Below are 13,989 nucleotides of genomic sequence, written 5' to 3'. Positions count from 1 at the left end.
TTGCCATTGCAACCTGTAATTATGATAGAAATTTGAATGTCCTGTTTCTCCAGGGCTGGGTTGAGGTTTAGGGTGTGAAGGTAATTGGTGCTAAAATGAAATCATTACTAGGAAGAAAAGCTAAAGGACATCAAAACTTGTATGAAACATACAAAAAAATCATCTCATCTTTTGCAAGGATGTTGTTGCCTCTTGATGACATGTGCTGATGGTTCTTACTTCCAAGGAAACATGGCTAAAATGTCATCGTGCATGTATTCGTTCATGTATTCATTTTTGTCTGTTTAAAAAGCTAGACATACTCTTTGGGGTTATTTTTCTAATAAAAATATAGGAAGAAAACAGCCTCCATTTCCAGGGAATTACCACAAACATTGGAAAATACAGATTGCTAACAACAATTGTAGAGGCCCCGTGACAATGTTTTGTCACCTAAACGGTGGATATTGGTAGTTTTCTTGGAGCTGCTGCTAAAAGTGAGTTTGCATTTCACATTATTAGCCCCGAACTCCTTCTCCAAGCAGACTTCAAAGCGATACAGGCAAAGATGTCGCTGAGAGCAAGGGAGGTTGTTCCTCACGGACAGGCCCTCGAGCCACAGCACTGCTGGGGCCAGTCCTGATGGACCCCGACAGGAAATGAGGAAAGTGGAGATGCACAAGCAGGGGATCCAGTGTCTATTTCTGAGGGAACTTTGAGGGACAGAACCAGGATAGGAAAGCCAAATTGCCAGTTTAGGGAAGACATCCGATTTTTGTTGAAATTATCTTTAAGGAGAAGAAAAGAATACTAAGATTGTATTAGCTGTTTAAGGGTGGTAAATAAAAAGGCAATTAAAAACTAGAGATTTACACACACACAGACACCACCACCCTGCCCTCTTCATTCTCGTCTGTATGGGGAGACCACGTATAATGAGATGATCACAGTATCGCCATTCTGAGAAGAAAGTCTACCTACATCAGAACTCTGACAGCCCTCCCCAGTCACTTGAAAATTTGAATTCTGTTTTAATTGATCAAAGAGCATTACTAAGGTTCCTGAAGTGAAGAACAGGTAGTTGTCTAATTTTTACAAAAGAGAAAAAAGGAAAGTAGAAGTTAAGGTTTGGGGAAAGTATCCAGCAATTTACAGAAGTAAATTGATGTCACTTTTCAGGCGGTACCAGGAGGTTCCAGGATCTTCCTTAGTGGGCCACCTTTCCTAAATTTGGTCACATAAATATGTCGGGACATTATGCTGCTTTAGCCTTGTTCAGTTCAAATATCCTGGCATCAAGAATTCCTAACTTTGTTTGCCTGGTTTGTATATTTTAGTTTTTCTATAGAAAAGGTTTAAAAAATGCAGAAAGTCAGATCAACAGCCATGTGCCCACCATCTGTAATTAACTAATTTTGTTAATGTTTGTTTCATTTGGTTCAGAACTTTATTTTCTAAATAAATCTATAAATAATAATGAATTTTATAGCCCTTATCAGTCCCATTCTCCCCACCACCACCACCCCCCTCCCCACCCCACCCCCCACCCCCCCGCGAATATCGAGGTGCAAGTAACTCATGATTTTAACTTTTTTCACCTTTTGTGGATCTTGGGCCCCCTTGAACTGAAAACCCATTTTCTGCCTCCCCTACCCTTATCAAAGAAACATAAGCACACACACACACACACACACACACAAAAGGGCCCTTAAGCTGTTGAAAGGGTTCTCAGACCCAAACACCCAGCTGGATCCTTTTGGAATTGAGGCTCCAAATTGAAAACCCCTACTTGGGGAATCCTTTTCTTTGGAGAATCCTGTTAGCAATCAACAATAACAGGATCTGATCTGGGCAGCACCATCTCCTTGCTGTTCTGGGAGCTGCTTTATGAAGCAGCAGGCATGCCCATTTGAGCGGTGTCACATATAAAGTTTGTACTGCGGGTTTATAGGCAGCCACTTGGCCTCTGCAGCAATCACGGTTCAATATTGCTGCAAACACACAATATGAGATCCTTGACGGGGTTAAAATTACCCTTGCTTCCAGTAGCAGAACTTTAATTTCGTTCTGTCCGTTGCCTGCTATTAGAAATCATATTGATTTAATAGCAGAATAAAAATAGAACTCATTCCCTCCTGCCTTATCTCAATAGGGTACTTTATCATGTGACTGTTTCTTAGGGAGCCATGGTGTACACAGAAGTGGTTCTGTTTCTCCATCAAGGCTCTTTTAAAGACAGAAATCATTCACCACTCCACTTAGGTGATGTCAATCTCCCCACCACACCCTTAATTTTTTCCAGCTTTATTGAGGCATAACTAATATGCAATGAACATGTTTAAAGTGTACAATTTTAGTATCAACATATAAATACATCTGTGAAAGCACCAAAACAATCAAAATAATTAATAGATCCATCACTACTCAAAATTTCCAGGCAACTACTGATCTGCTTTTGTTATTATAAATTTGTTTGCATTTTCTAGACTTTTTAATAAATAGAATAATATAGCATGTGCTCCTCTTTGGCCTCTTTCACTCAGCATCAGTATTTTCCTTTCCATCCATATTGTGTGTATCAATAAATTGTCGCCTTTTATTGATAAACTAGAGGCCCAATGCATGAAGATTCGTGCAAGAATGGGCCTTCCTTACCCTGGCTGCCAGCACCGCCTTCGCTCCGGCCCAGCCGCCTTTTCACCTTCCCACGCTGCCCAGAGGCCCTGAGGGGCCAGGGGCGGGGCCTGCGTATGCAAATTAACCTGCCAGATTTGTTGGGTTAATTTGTATACTCACTCCTGATTGGCTGGTGGGCATCGCAAAAGTACGGTCAATTTGCATCTTACTCTTTTATTAGTGTAGATAGTATTCCATCATATGGATGTGCCATAATTTATTTACAAACATGTTGATTGACATTTGGGTTGTATCTAGGTTTTAATTATTACAAATAAAGCTGCTAAGAACATTCTATATTGTTAAAGAACAAAAATTCAACCAAGTAAATTTGAAGATCTAATCGGCTTTATTGAACAGTTCATGAATGGAGCAGAATCCCTCCTAGCAAATAGAAGGGAGCTCCAAACAGTTGTTCAGAACTAAAGGCTCTTTTATAGGCACACACTGGACAGGACAAGAAAGTTTCTGATTCTATTTATTTGGGTCCTCTCTCTTTGTTTTTTGATGAGTCTGGCTAAAGGTTCATCAATCTTATTTATCTTTTCAAAGAATCAGCTCTTGGTTTCATTGATTTTTTTATATATTTTCTTTAATCTCTGTCATTTATTTCTGTTCTTATCTTTATTATTTCCTTTCTTCTACTTACTCTGGGCTTTTCTTATTGTTCTCTTTCTAATTTTTTTAAGTTATAGGGTTAGATAGTTTATTTTATTAATAATTTTTCTTGCTTTTTGAGGTAGACCTGTAGTGCTATGAACTTCACTCTCAAGACTGCTTTCACAGTATCTCATAGATTTTTGGTTGTTATGTGTTCATTTTCATTTTTTTCCAAGAAGCTTTTGATTTCTTTCTTGATCTCATTGGTAACCCACTCATTGTTTAATAACATGCTATTTAGCCTCCATGTGTTTGAATGTTTTTGAGTGTTTTTACTGTAGTTGATTTCTAATTTCATGCCACTGTGATCCAAGAAGATACTTGATATGATTTTAGTCTTCTTGAACTTGTGAAGACTTGTTTTGTGTCCTAACTTGTGGTCTATCTTTGAAAATGACTCATGTGCACTTGAGAAGAAGGTATATTCTGCAGCTTTGGGGTGAAATGTTCCATAAGAGTCAATTAAATACATCTGATCTTAGATATATTTTTTATAGGCACTTAGATTCACTGTTTCTTTGTTGATTTTTTGTCTGAAAGATCTATCCAATGAAATCAGTGGGGTATTAAAGTCCCCTACTATTACTGTATTGCTGTCGATCTCTCCCTTAAAGTCCTCTAGAAGTTTTTTTATATATTTAGGTGCTCCTATATTGGGTGCATATATGTTTACCAGGTTATATCCTCTGGTTGAATCAATCCCTTTAGTATTATGTAGTGACCTTTATTGTCTCTTGTGATGGCCTTCATTTTGAAGTCTATTTTGTCAGATATAAGTATTGCTACCCCAGCTTTTTTTCATTCCCCTTTGCATGAAAATTTTTTGCCATCCCTTCACTCTCATCCCGTGTGAATCTTTTGTTCTAAATTATATATTAAATTATATATCTCTATATAGTCTTATCACAACTCTATAACGAAAGAACTGTTATGATCATTTAATTGGTAAATAATGTTTAGAGAGAGGATAAGTAATTGGACCAAGGTTGCACAGTCACGTTGACTCCGGAACCTACATGGCTGTGTTAGAAAGCAAAAAGCACTTAACCCTTCTCTCAACCTCTCCATGGTTCTAGTGTTGTTTCAGAACTGGTCTAGGAAGCCACCATATTAGGAATTATTCCAACAGTGTGTTGGTGTCTTTTTCACTCCTCCATTTATCTGTTCATTTCTTCACAAGTCTGTACTGAGTTCTTAATTTCTTCATAGTGATATGTGTCAACCCTAGGGTGAGAGAATGAGGATAACAGTAGCAAATATAAAATTTTAAAGATTATAAGAGGAAGGAGGGTGGGAATAGAGGCATGTGAGGTGTTGTTCTAAAATCTTTGACAAATCAGATTGAGTATGTAAGCAATGTCTTCTAGGTGCTGGTATGTTTGAGCTGGTCAAAATACAACTCCATTAACTCCCCCAGCACCGGATTTTTATCATGTTTCTCCTGTGGTATAAAAGGGTTTGGCCAGGGTCCAAAAGGCATTTTTTCCAGACTCCTGAGAATGAGTATGATACCTGGCTGGATGAAAGAGGGAATGGGACCCCAAGAAGGGAATTAACATTCAGTGAACTCCTGTGGGGTCTCATTGTGCCAGGTACTGCCCATGTGTTACTGAATTTGAACTTTATGGCAGCCCTGAGGGGCAGCATTACCTCAGTGTTACAGATAAGAAAATGTGTTCTGAGGGGTTTAGTAATCCACCCAGTGTCGCAAACCAGTAGCAGGCAAAGCCAGGTTCAAACACAGGCCTATCCAATCCCCACGCCCACACCTCGTCCCCCGCTCAGAGGCTCCGAATTGTCTAGAGAGAGAGTAGTTGTGCTTTTCGCCAGCATGTCTAAACATTTCTGAACCTGAAGATTACCACTGCACGCGGGAAGAGATGCAGAAAAGAATGTTGGAAGAGGAATTTTGAAATTAGGAAGGACCAAGATGATGTAAGTCAGAATGTAAATCCCGGTGGAGGTCAGTGCGGAGTTCTCCTCCCATTTCTTAGTTCTCGCCATGAAGGAATTGGGGAAGAATTCAGCTGGGATGCCTTTTAAGTTGGATTGGGGTTGGAGTTTCAATATCTTTTTATAACACCGTGGCAGGGGGAAAACAACACAAAAAAGCAAAACATTTTTGAAACCTGTGAACTAGTTCAGAAGAGGGAAAGTCTTCATGACTTCCCAGTGAGGCTTGCAGTAAAAACGCTGGAAATGGACTGTTCCTTTGGAACAGCCCTCCTGGTCAGTTGGTTGCTGTGGCTCTCTTGGCGATTTTGTCCCCAAGATCCCACCTGAGTCACCCATTTCTCTTTCTGGTGCCACATTGGCTGTTTTGTCACAAGTCCCAGCTGACCCATAGCCTCCGGCTTTTGTGTTCACTCAGAGTGTGCTTAGGTAGCACTGGGTAATTTTCAGGTGCATATATTTATCTTATGTACAAATAAAAGTACAGATGTAAGACAATGACGGTATCAATAAAAGGCAACTAAGGATTTTTGTCTCCCATATAATCTTAAGGAAGTATATTAGAAGGGACTTTAGAGAAACCCCTGGCTCCCAACTTTTCATTTTCCCCAAGATTCTGAAGTCACTTGGTGGCAAAGTAACAACCTAAAACCAGGATGTCCAGCTGTGTCCACCAGTGAGTGTGCTTCCTGTCACAATGGTTGCCGTCCTCCTCATGCACTTGGCTTGTTCTTCACCCACAGGTTCTTCAGAAACCAACCCCGGAGCTCAAGCACCAGCTGGCTGCTCTCTCCAAGCGAGTCGCTGGTGCCGTGACTGAGCTCATCCAGGCAGCAGAAGCCATGAAAGGTAGGTGGCATCCTCTCGTGTCCTTTCTGGGGCACCACTCCATGGCAGAGCTAGTACAGCGAGCTGAGCAGAGAAAACACACAGCCACACAGGCCTATGCAGTCAGAAGGAATACAGGGAAGTACTTTTCCTTAAAAAATAAAATGGAAACAGAGTTAGATCTAAAAAGTAATATCCTCCTGAAGCAGATCTTTTCTCCAGTCTTTACATTAAGGACTTCTACTTCAATGGCATATCCATCTAGAACTGCCCACTTCTCTTTTAAGGGTCTGGCCACGCCCTAAAGGCTCCATCAAAAAAAAGGGGTGGGGACCTGGCCACTTATTTTCATTTGTGTTTTCATTCATCAGAATATTTATTCTTATTTAAATAATACCCTTCATTTAGAAAACAGTGCAGTTTCGGTACTTTGTTGGCACACCCCTTCACGGTTCCATAGAAGCAATCAACTCACCAGGGAAAGGTTTTCTCTTCAGTTTCCCTTTGTTTGGTTTGAGGTGAGTGGCCATTCGTCAGAGTGCCCAGGAGAAGAGCGGAGTAAATCTCTTTGTGCTCAGCATAGTCTCGAGTCTCCTGAGGATGCCTGCGTACAGTCATGGCCCTAAGTTAGAAGTCAGAGTCATGTTCATGCTGGCCGTGTCGTGAGATCTTGATTTTGAAACTGTCACTAATGAGACTGCCCCTGTGGAAGGGCTGTACCCGCAGCTGGGTGAGAAAAGCAGGGTCGGGCAGGCATCCCTCTGCCCCCAGCTGATCTCTGAGAACTCGAGGGTGCTTTCCTTAGGACAGTGTAGCGGGTAGGCTCCGGGAACTTCTCTGCATGAAAATCCAGATGTTGTTTGTAATTTAACCACTGCCCCGAGGTCTGCAGCTACCCTGAATGACCCTCTTTGGACTGATTTTAGGAACAGAGTGGGTGGATCCAGAAGACCCAACCGTCATTGCAGAAACAGAATTACTGGGGGCTGCAGCATCCATTGAGGCTGCTGCTAAGAAGTTAGAGCAACTGAAGCCAAGAGCAAAGCCAAAAGTGAGTGTCCGTGTGTGGCTGCTTGTCTGATGCCTGTAGGTCTCCAGGTGGATGGCTGTGCCATGAAGCTGGGAGTGCTGCAGGGAGCTTGTCTTGTTCCGAGTGGTTAGCCTAGCAAGCTGCACACCTGCTCTGCCTGCCCAGCATCTTAAAACAGGGTCCGGGGAAAAACCCAGTGGGTGAGTCTTTCAGGTTAACCAGCCAGAAAAATACCTCTGGGTATCCAGAGGAGGAATCGGGCATTTACAATCTTGATTTAGTTCCTTTATGTATAAAGCAGGTGTTGGATTCTTATTGCTGAGTGTGAGATTGTCACCCTCCAATTTTCTGGTTGCCGTGCCTTTCACACTGAGTCTCTCCTTTTCTTAAAATTAAAAGGGGGCCATGTGAATCTCAAAGGTGCACCCGATAATCGCCTTTTTCAGTATGTGCTGGGGACTGTGATCAGATGGTGTGTTTTCTCCAGCTATATTTGTCGTCTAGATAAATGTTTAGAAATTAAGATCATTCGTTTATGTTAAGAGAAACAGCGATTAAAGGAAAGAAAGGCTTTAAGTTTGGGCGGTAGGGAGGACAATTATTAAGTAAAAAGGATGGTGAGCTAGTGCTGTCCAGGGACAGAGCCTAACCCTGTTAAGAAGCTGTAACCTCCCACCAGCCCCCACCCCCCGTGGCTATCTTCACTGAGAAGACAGTAGAGCCAGAGGAGGCCTTTTTTTTTTTTTGGTCTATTCAACCAATTCCTTTCTGGTACCTGTAACCTCACCTCCTTTCCAAGGACCCAAATACATTCGGAAATAAAATCTAAATCTTCCCCTCAAAAAAAGTTGGATCCCTCAGTTTAGTAATGCCTAAAATTATACATTTTTCATAAGAGCAAAAGATGGAGTCTGGGCACTGGAATACACCAAATCGCTCAAAAGCAGTGCCTGGATCAGTGCTGTATGTAAAATACATGTGAGCATAGAGTGACTCCACTAAGCTGGGGAACAGTCTTAAAACCATGGAATTCTTAGACCTGATCTCCTAATAGTGACTCTAGACTTGGTAAAGGCATTTAAGAAAATCTCTCGTTAAGATGTAGTGTAAGAGTTTTGGCGTCTGGTGTGGGGGTTAATAAGGGTTCTCTTCACTGGCCTCTGACCTGAGGGTCTTGGATTGTCTGAGATTGAGGTTTTTTTTGTAACAAACTTGAGAGCTAAGCGTGGGCTCCTATACAAGCCACTCCACTTTCTGGCTATCTCTTTGTTCTGCTTTGTCAATCAAGCTAATCATGAATGGAAAATGGACTTTCAGCTTAAGAAGCAAGCAGCAACCATCGACTAACATTTAGAGGCTTCATGCTTAATTTGTCTTTCCTTTTTCTTACGTGATTTATTGCAGTGGCCTCTCTTGGAAGAGCTTTGGTCTGCTAGTGCTGAAGTCCTGTCAGCCGACACTCATTCTCCCTGAGGATGAGCCTGGTGCTGATTTAACATTAACGTCACCATATTCCAAGAGCTCCTGTTCCATCCATCCCACTCCCTCTGTCCTTTGCCGGGTCCCTCTGAGTTCTTGTCTGTCTCTGAACCTGGGTTTCCCTCTGCTGGCCATTTATTTACCTGATGACCCTTGATCTGAAAAACAAAGTTATTAAGAGTTCCTACAATATAGAATAATTACAACAAATTAGATCATTTAGGAACACAGTGCCCAACATACAATAAGACTTAGTAAACAGTAACTTATCACTGAAACTAGGTTCTGGGACTTGTATCTACTACTTCCTAGGAAAATGCTTGAAATAAAAATTATTCCATAGAACCATGAGCTGATGGCCTTAGCAAAAAGAACAAGAAAAAGGAAAGCAAACAAAAAGCTCACATTGATTGGGTGCCAGGCATGTGCCAGGCAATCTTCTAGGTACTGAACATGGTTTAACTCACCTGGTCCTGGCAACAAGTCCACGAGGCAGCACGGTTCCCATCCCTGCTCCCCGGACACAGACTCAGAGGCAGGTTACCTGGCCAGCATCAGAGGGCCGTGGCTGTGCTGGGAGAGGGTGTGTGGGCTCTGGGTGGCAGTTCTAGTCCATACCAGCCCTCTGGGCCTACCCAGTGTCAGAGGGGCTGGTGCAGGCCCAGGGGGAGGTTTTTGGTTTGCAAATACTCTTTGACCTCTGGGAATCTGTCCTAAGGCGGAAATCCAGAGAGGAGGAAAGTTCTGTGTGAGAGAGGGTTGTTCCTTTTGTTCTGGTTTGTAGCATTGGGAGGGTAGATGTGCCCTGAATGTCTCCTTGAAGGAAACGTATGCAGCTATTAAGCTATTAAAAATATGATTGATAAGACGGTAGCATAAGGAAGATGCTAATGGCATTATGTAAAGTAAACAAAGAAAAACAGAATACAGAATATATGCTCATTATGGTTACAGCTCTGTAAAAATCACTTGCATGTGAAAGGGACAGGTGGGGAATGTACAAGAGCGGTGGAATTGGGGTGATGGGAGCATCTATATTTTAAAAATAAGAGCACTTGAATTAGTGGCGGCTACTGAAGTGGGCAAGCGGGCCCTTCCCAGGAACCCTTTGGTTAAAGTTGGAGGTAACCTAACTGTTGATTTGAGTCCCTACATTTCATTATGGGGCAGCCTACTTTTTTAGGCCGCTCCCAGCGTCCTGTGAGGAAGGGTGCTTGGAGCTTCTGGAGTGCTTTAGAATGACCTGAGTGTCCTCTGCCCATGACCAGAGCTCCCACCACGTGGCTCATATTCTCTATAAAACTGTTTGGGGGAAAAAAACCATAGCTTTTGTGAGAATACCTTTCTATTTACTAGAATCATTCAATAAAGCCAATTGGATCATTAAAAAACACACACAGCTTTAGTGTCTGTCTAGAAGTGCTGTCTGCTTTGTGGTAATATCCACATGAAAGAAAATATCTTTCTTGCATTTATAAAGGGACTTATTTCCCCAGTTAAAAAAAAAGGAAATCCCACTCTGACAGCCAAATCAACCGGTCTTTTGAGATTGATTACTTTTCTCCATCCCCTCTCATAGTCTGAAAAACAAGACTTAGGATTCTGTGAGTCAGCAGTTGCTGGGACATCCCTGACCCTTTACCTCCACACCCAGCACCCAGGCCCTGGGCAGGGAGTAAGCACGCGTTCCTTCCCTAACTGGGCAGCGTTCACACTGCCGTGAGGAATAGTTTCGGGGCCGGGCAATGTTTTTGTTTAAATTGTTTTGCTCACCACATTCTCAGGTTGCCTGTGTTAAAACTAGAATCCTCTGTGCTTTATGAAGATGATTCCCGGTTTATTCCCACTTCAGGCCCTTTAACATGTAAGCATCTCTTTTTGCCTGGAATTTCCCAGACATGAATTGCATTATTGAATCCACCGTTTGCTTGGGAAGACGGTATAAAGGCAAAATGGGAATGTCGGGAGCTCTGGTGCATGTGCCTCCGATACGCTAATGGCGCCGATTCCACCCTTGCAGACAGGCTGTGCTCCACAGAAGGTGACGGCGCTGCGGGGACCACCCTGCAGCCGTAGCCACAGTGCTCTGCCTTGTCTCGGGCTCAGTCAGACCTGGATGCCTTTTCTGCAGGCCTCTGTGTGATATGTTTGATATATTAGGTTGTTATTTAATCCAACTATATATCAAACATATTCCTACAGTGTCTTGCTCTGTCTCCGGGGGTTCCTAATACAGTGTATGAGGCAACAGGAAAGAACGTGTTAAAATCACACGTAGACTTAGAAGACGGAGCGCTCATTCCATTCCATTATGTCATATTTCATTTCTTCTTGTAGCATTGGAAACCTGTATCGGTATTGCTAGATTATTTTTTATTAGAGAAACAAAGCGTAACTGTTGATGTTTCCTAAGAGCTTGAGATGTCACGGGCAGCTTAGCTTTGTGCGGTGATGAGTCCTCAAGGGGCTCGCTCATTGGAAAAGTGGGAGGTTCCACGCTGTGTTTGTGACATGAAATAAAGGTCAGGATTGTAACCTCCAAGCGCATCTAGGCCTATGTTTCATTTTAGTTCATTTTTAACCCGATCTTCACTTGAGAAATAAGAAATTTTCATTATCAAGGTTTCAGCAAAAACTCAAGCACAAATGAACTCCCTGGAGCTCTTTCCTTCCCACCCGCAGTCTATACAAAGCAAATCGGCCATGCCAGCTGTCTGGATGGTGAGTCACTGGGCTTTGTGCAAACCTTGGTGACGACTAGCTGCATCTGATAAGGATAATGTGGTGTGGACTACACTCTGTCTGTTGAATTTCCTGTTATAGGTTGACTTGTCAGTAGAAATTGATAATATTTAGACTAAGCTGGCAATCAGAAAGTAATTCCATAGCCTAATTGGGTGCAACAGGAAGTTCAGGATTATGAAATATTTTTTCTGGCACAGAACCCCCTTCTGTGGTTGTCTTTGACCTCCTCCTCGCTGAGGAGCCTGTGCAGTATGTGCGAGCGCGTGCTGATCTCTCAACAAAAGGCTGTGAGCACCGCTTCCTGGAAAGAGAACTAGCGCGCTAATAGCTCAGCTTTGGGGAGGAGAAAAGACGTGTTCCTTTAAAGAGCACCCGGGTGTATGTCTGTGTGCAACACCCTCACAGGTGGAGAGCCGGGGGTGAGCAGTGGGGCAGGAAGGCTCCTTGGGTCATGTCTAGGAGCCATCTCCACGTGGCCGGCGGTGAAGGTGTAGCGACAGCAGCAGAGAAGTGATGACCCAGGGAAGGACGTGCAGTGTTGGGGTCCTGGCTTCGGGAGCTAAAATGTAGAGCCCACCCCTGGAGTCCTCTCCCACTGAGAAGTGACCCATGAGTGGGTGTCAGCAGGAGCTCTTTCAGGCGGTTTTCAAGGTGCTGCCCAAGTCAATGCCAACTTCACCCTGCCTGCCGGGGGGCATCGTTTAGGGCAGTGGTCGGCAAACTGCGGCTCGCAAGCCACATGCGGCTCGCGAGCCACGGTTTGCCGCTCGGTTGACTAATGAGTTTGCTGGCCACTGTCATATACTACCCTTTACCTCTTTGCACACAATATGCCACAATTGCCTAATCCTCTCAGCTTCCAACTACACGGTAACATTTAGTCTAGCAGTGGTCGGCAAACTCATTAGTCAACAGAGCCGCAGTTTGCCGACCACTGGTGTAGGGTTTTGAGTGCAGTTTAAGCTGTTTAACCAGGGAAAAGAGATAGCAAGTTATAATGAATAAAGAAAAAGACCATTTTAATAGGACCTTAAGATAAAGCCCATTTGTTACCATTGATGCAATTTCCTTGTTTCTTTTGGTAATTTTGCTATTGACCAGCATGCTATACTGATTAATTGGCTGAGTAGGAAAGGTAACCAGATGATCAGAGAGGAAAACAGAAGCAGATACGGTCATTTCTATATGGCTGAACTGTGGGCTCTGTGCTTGTCTGCCACTGATTGGTTCAGGCCAGGAGATGGATAGGGTGTGAAAAGCAATGGTGTGCGGGGGACTCAGCCAGCACAGGTTCCCAGGTGACTCCCCGCCAGTAGAACCATAAGTCCTGGTCAGACCCTCCTCAGATACACAGAGGATTCATATCAAGGGGCTCACGATGTAACAAATGTATCTGATTAATCTTTGAAAGAATTGTTACCTTTTCTTTATCCATGCTTTCTATTTAGACATTCAAGTGCCCTTTTTCTGAGAGTACGTGACAAAATCCTTAAGAGTTTTTCCATCAAACAGAAATTGCAATTATAGAGTCATTTCAGTGGCATTACTTTTCACTTAAAAAAAAAAATTTAAACCAGTGGATACTATGGGAAAACCACTCCCAAGATACTAGTGGTGCAAGCTTTTCCAATGGATATGGCATGAATGTGCATTTATTCTACATCTGGATGCACAGGTGACCCCTCCCCAGGTCACAGGCATCACCATTTGTCAGTGCTCTCTCTCCATTGCCCACTTTGTCTGTTGACGGGTTCCCTGGAGCTTTCCCTGAGCCAGGCAGCCTTGAGGGCTGGAGGATCAAGGCCCTGTATCCAGATAAGAGCTTTTCTCAGTTCCAGCTGTTCTAAGAGGTTTTCCCTTTATTAGACCTACTAGAGGCCCAATGCACAAAATCCATGCAAGAGTAGGCCTTCCTTCCCCCGGCTGCCAGCACCGCCTTCCCTCTGGCACCTGGGACCTGGGCTTCCTTCCTGCCGCCGGCAGGCAACCAGGACCCGGGCAGCCCCGGCTTTGTCCGGAAGGTCGTCCAGAAGGATGTCTGGTCTAATTAGCATATTACGCTTTTATTATTATAGATCAGGGTGGTGGTCCTAAAGACAACCCACCCACAGGTCCTCCCAGAGGGGAGCTAATCTGGCTCTGATGCAGCTGAGTCTTTTCGATACAGGCTAAGGTCTCCCTCAAGGCACCTCTCAATGCCACACCAGAAGCAATATGTTAGCAGCCAGACTCACTACAAACGAAGGAGAAACGTGGCTGCCTCTTCCACTCAGCTTCCAACTGGCAGGAAATGCCTCGGTCACGTTGCGGGACTACTTGGCATTGGTTACTTGGCGTTGGCTTCCTTTTCCCCCTCAAGGACATTAGAATTATATTCACAATGTTCATACTTATAAATATATATATCCAAAGAAATTTATTATTTTTCATTTCTGACATGACATGACCTTGTTTTTAATAGCAAGCATTCTGCAAGGCTTTCAGTCACACAGAACAAAGCATGATTCCTGACTGGGGAGATGGTGCCACGAGGTGTATCTGGTGCTGTGGCCAGTTGTGAGAAAAGGGAGGGAGGCAGGAATCAGGGCAGTGACCCTTTGGCCGTATCTTATGGGTGACTTCAGCTCCTTCACCTCAAG

At 43.5% G+C, this 13,989-nt stretch overlaps 1 protein-coding gene across 1 annotated transcript in view; it reads left to right on the top strand.

Moving 5' to 3' along the window:
• The window catches only part of TLN2 (talin 2), a 425,370-nt gene that overhangs the window by 397,367 nt on the left and 14,014 nt on the right, over positions 1-13,989 (top strand). Inside the window, exons 53-54 of the mRNA XM_008139166.3 lie at positions 6,012-6,117; positions 7,023-7,147. Coding sequence (XP_008137388.2) covers positions 6,012-6,117; positions 7,023-7,147 — 231 coding nt within the window. The remainder of the gene's footprint in view (positions 1-6,011; positions 6,118-7,022; positions 7,148-13,989) is intronic.

The sequence above is a fragment of the Eptesicus fuscus genome, chromosome 5, assembly GCF_027574615.1.
Source record: "Eptesicus fuscus isolate TK198812 chromosome 5, DD_ASM_mEF_20220401, whole genome shotgun sequence".
In the NCBI taxonomy this organism is placed as follows: domain Eukaryota; kingdom Metazoa; phylum Chordata; class Mammalia; order Chiroptera; family Vespertilionidae; genus Eptesicus; species Eptesicus fuscus.
This window is presented reverse-complemented; position numbering and strand designations above follow the sequence as displayed.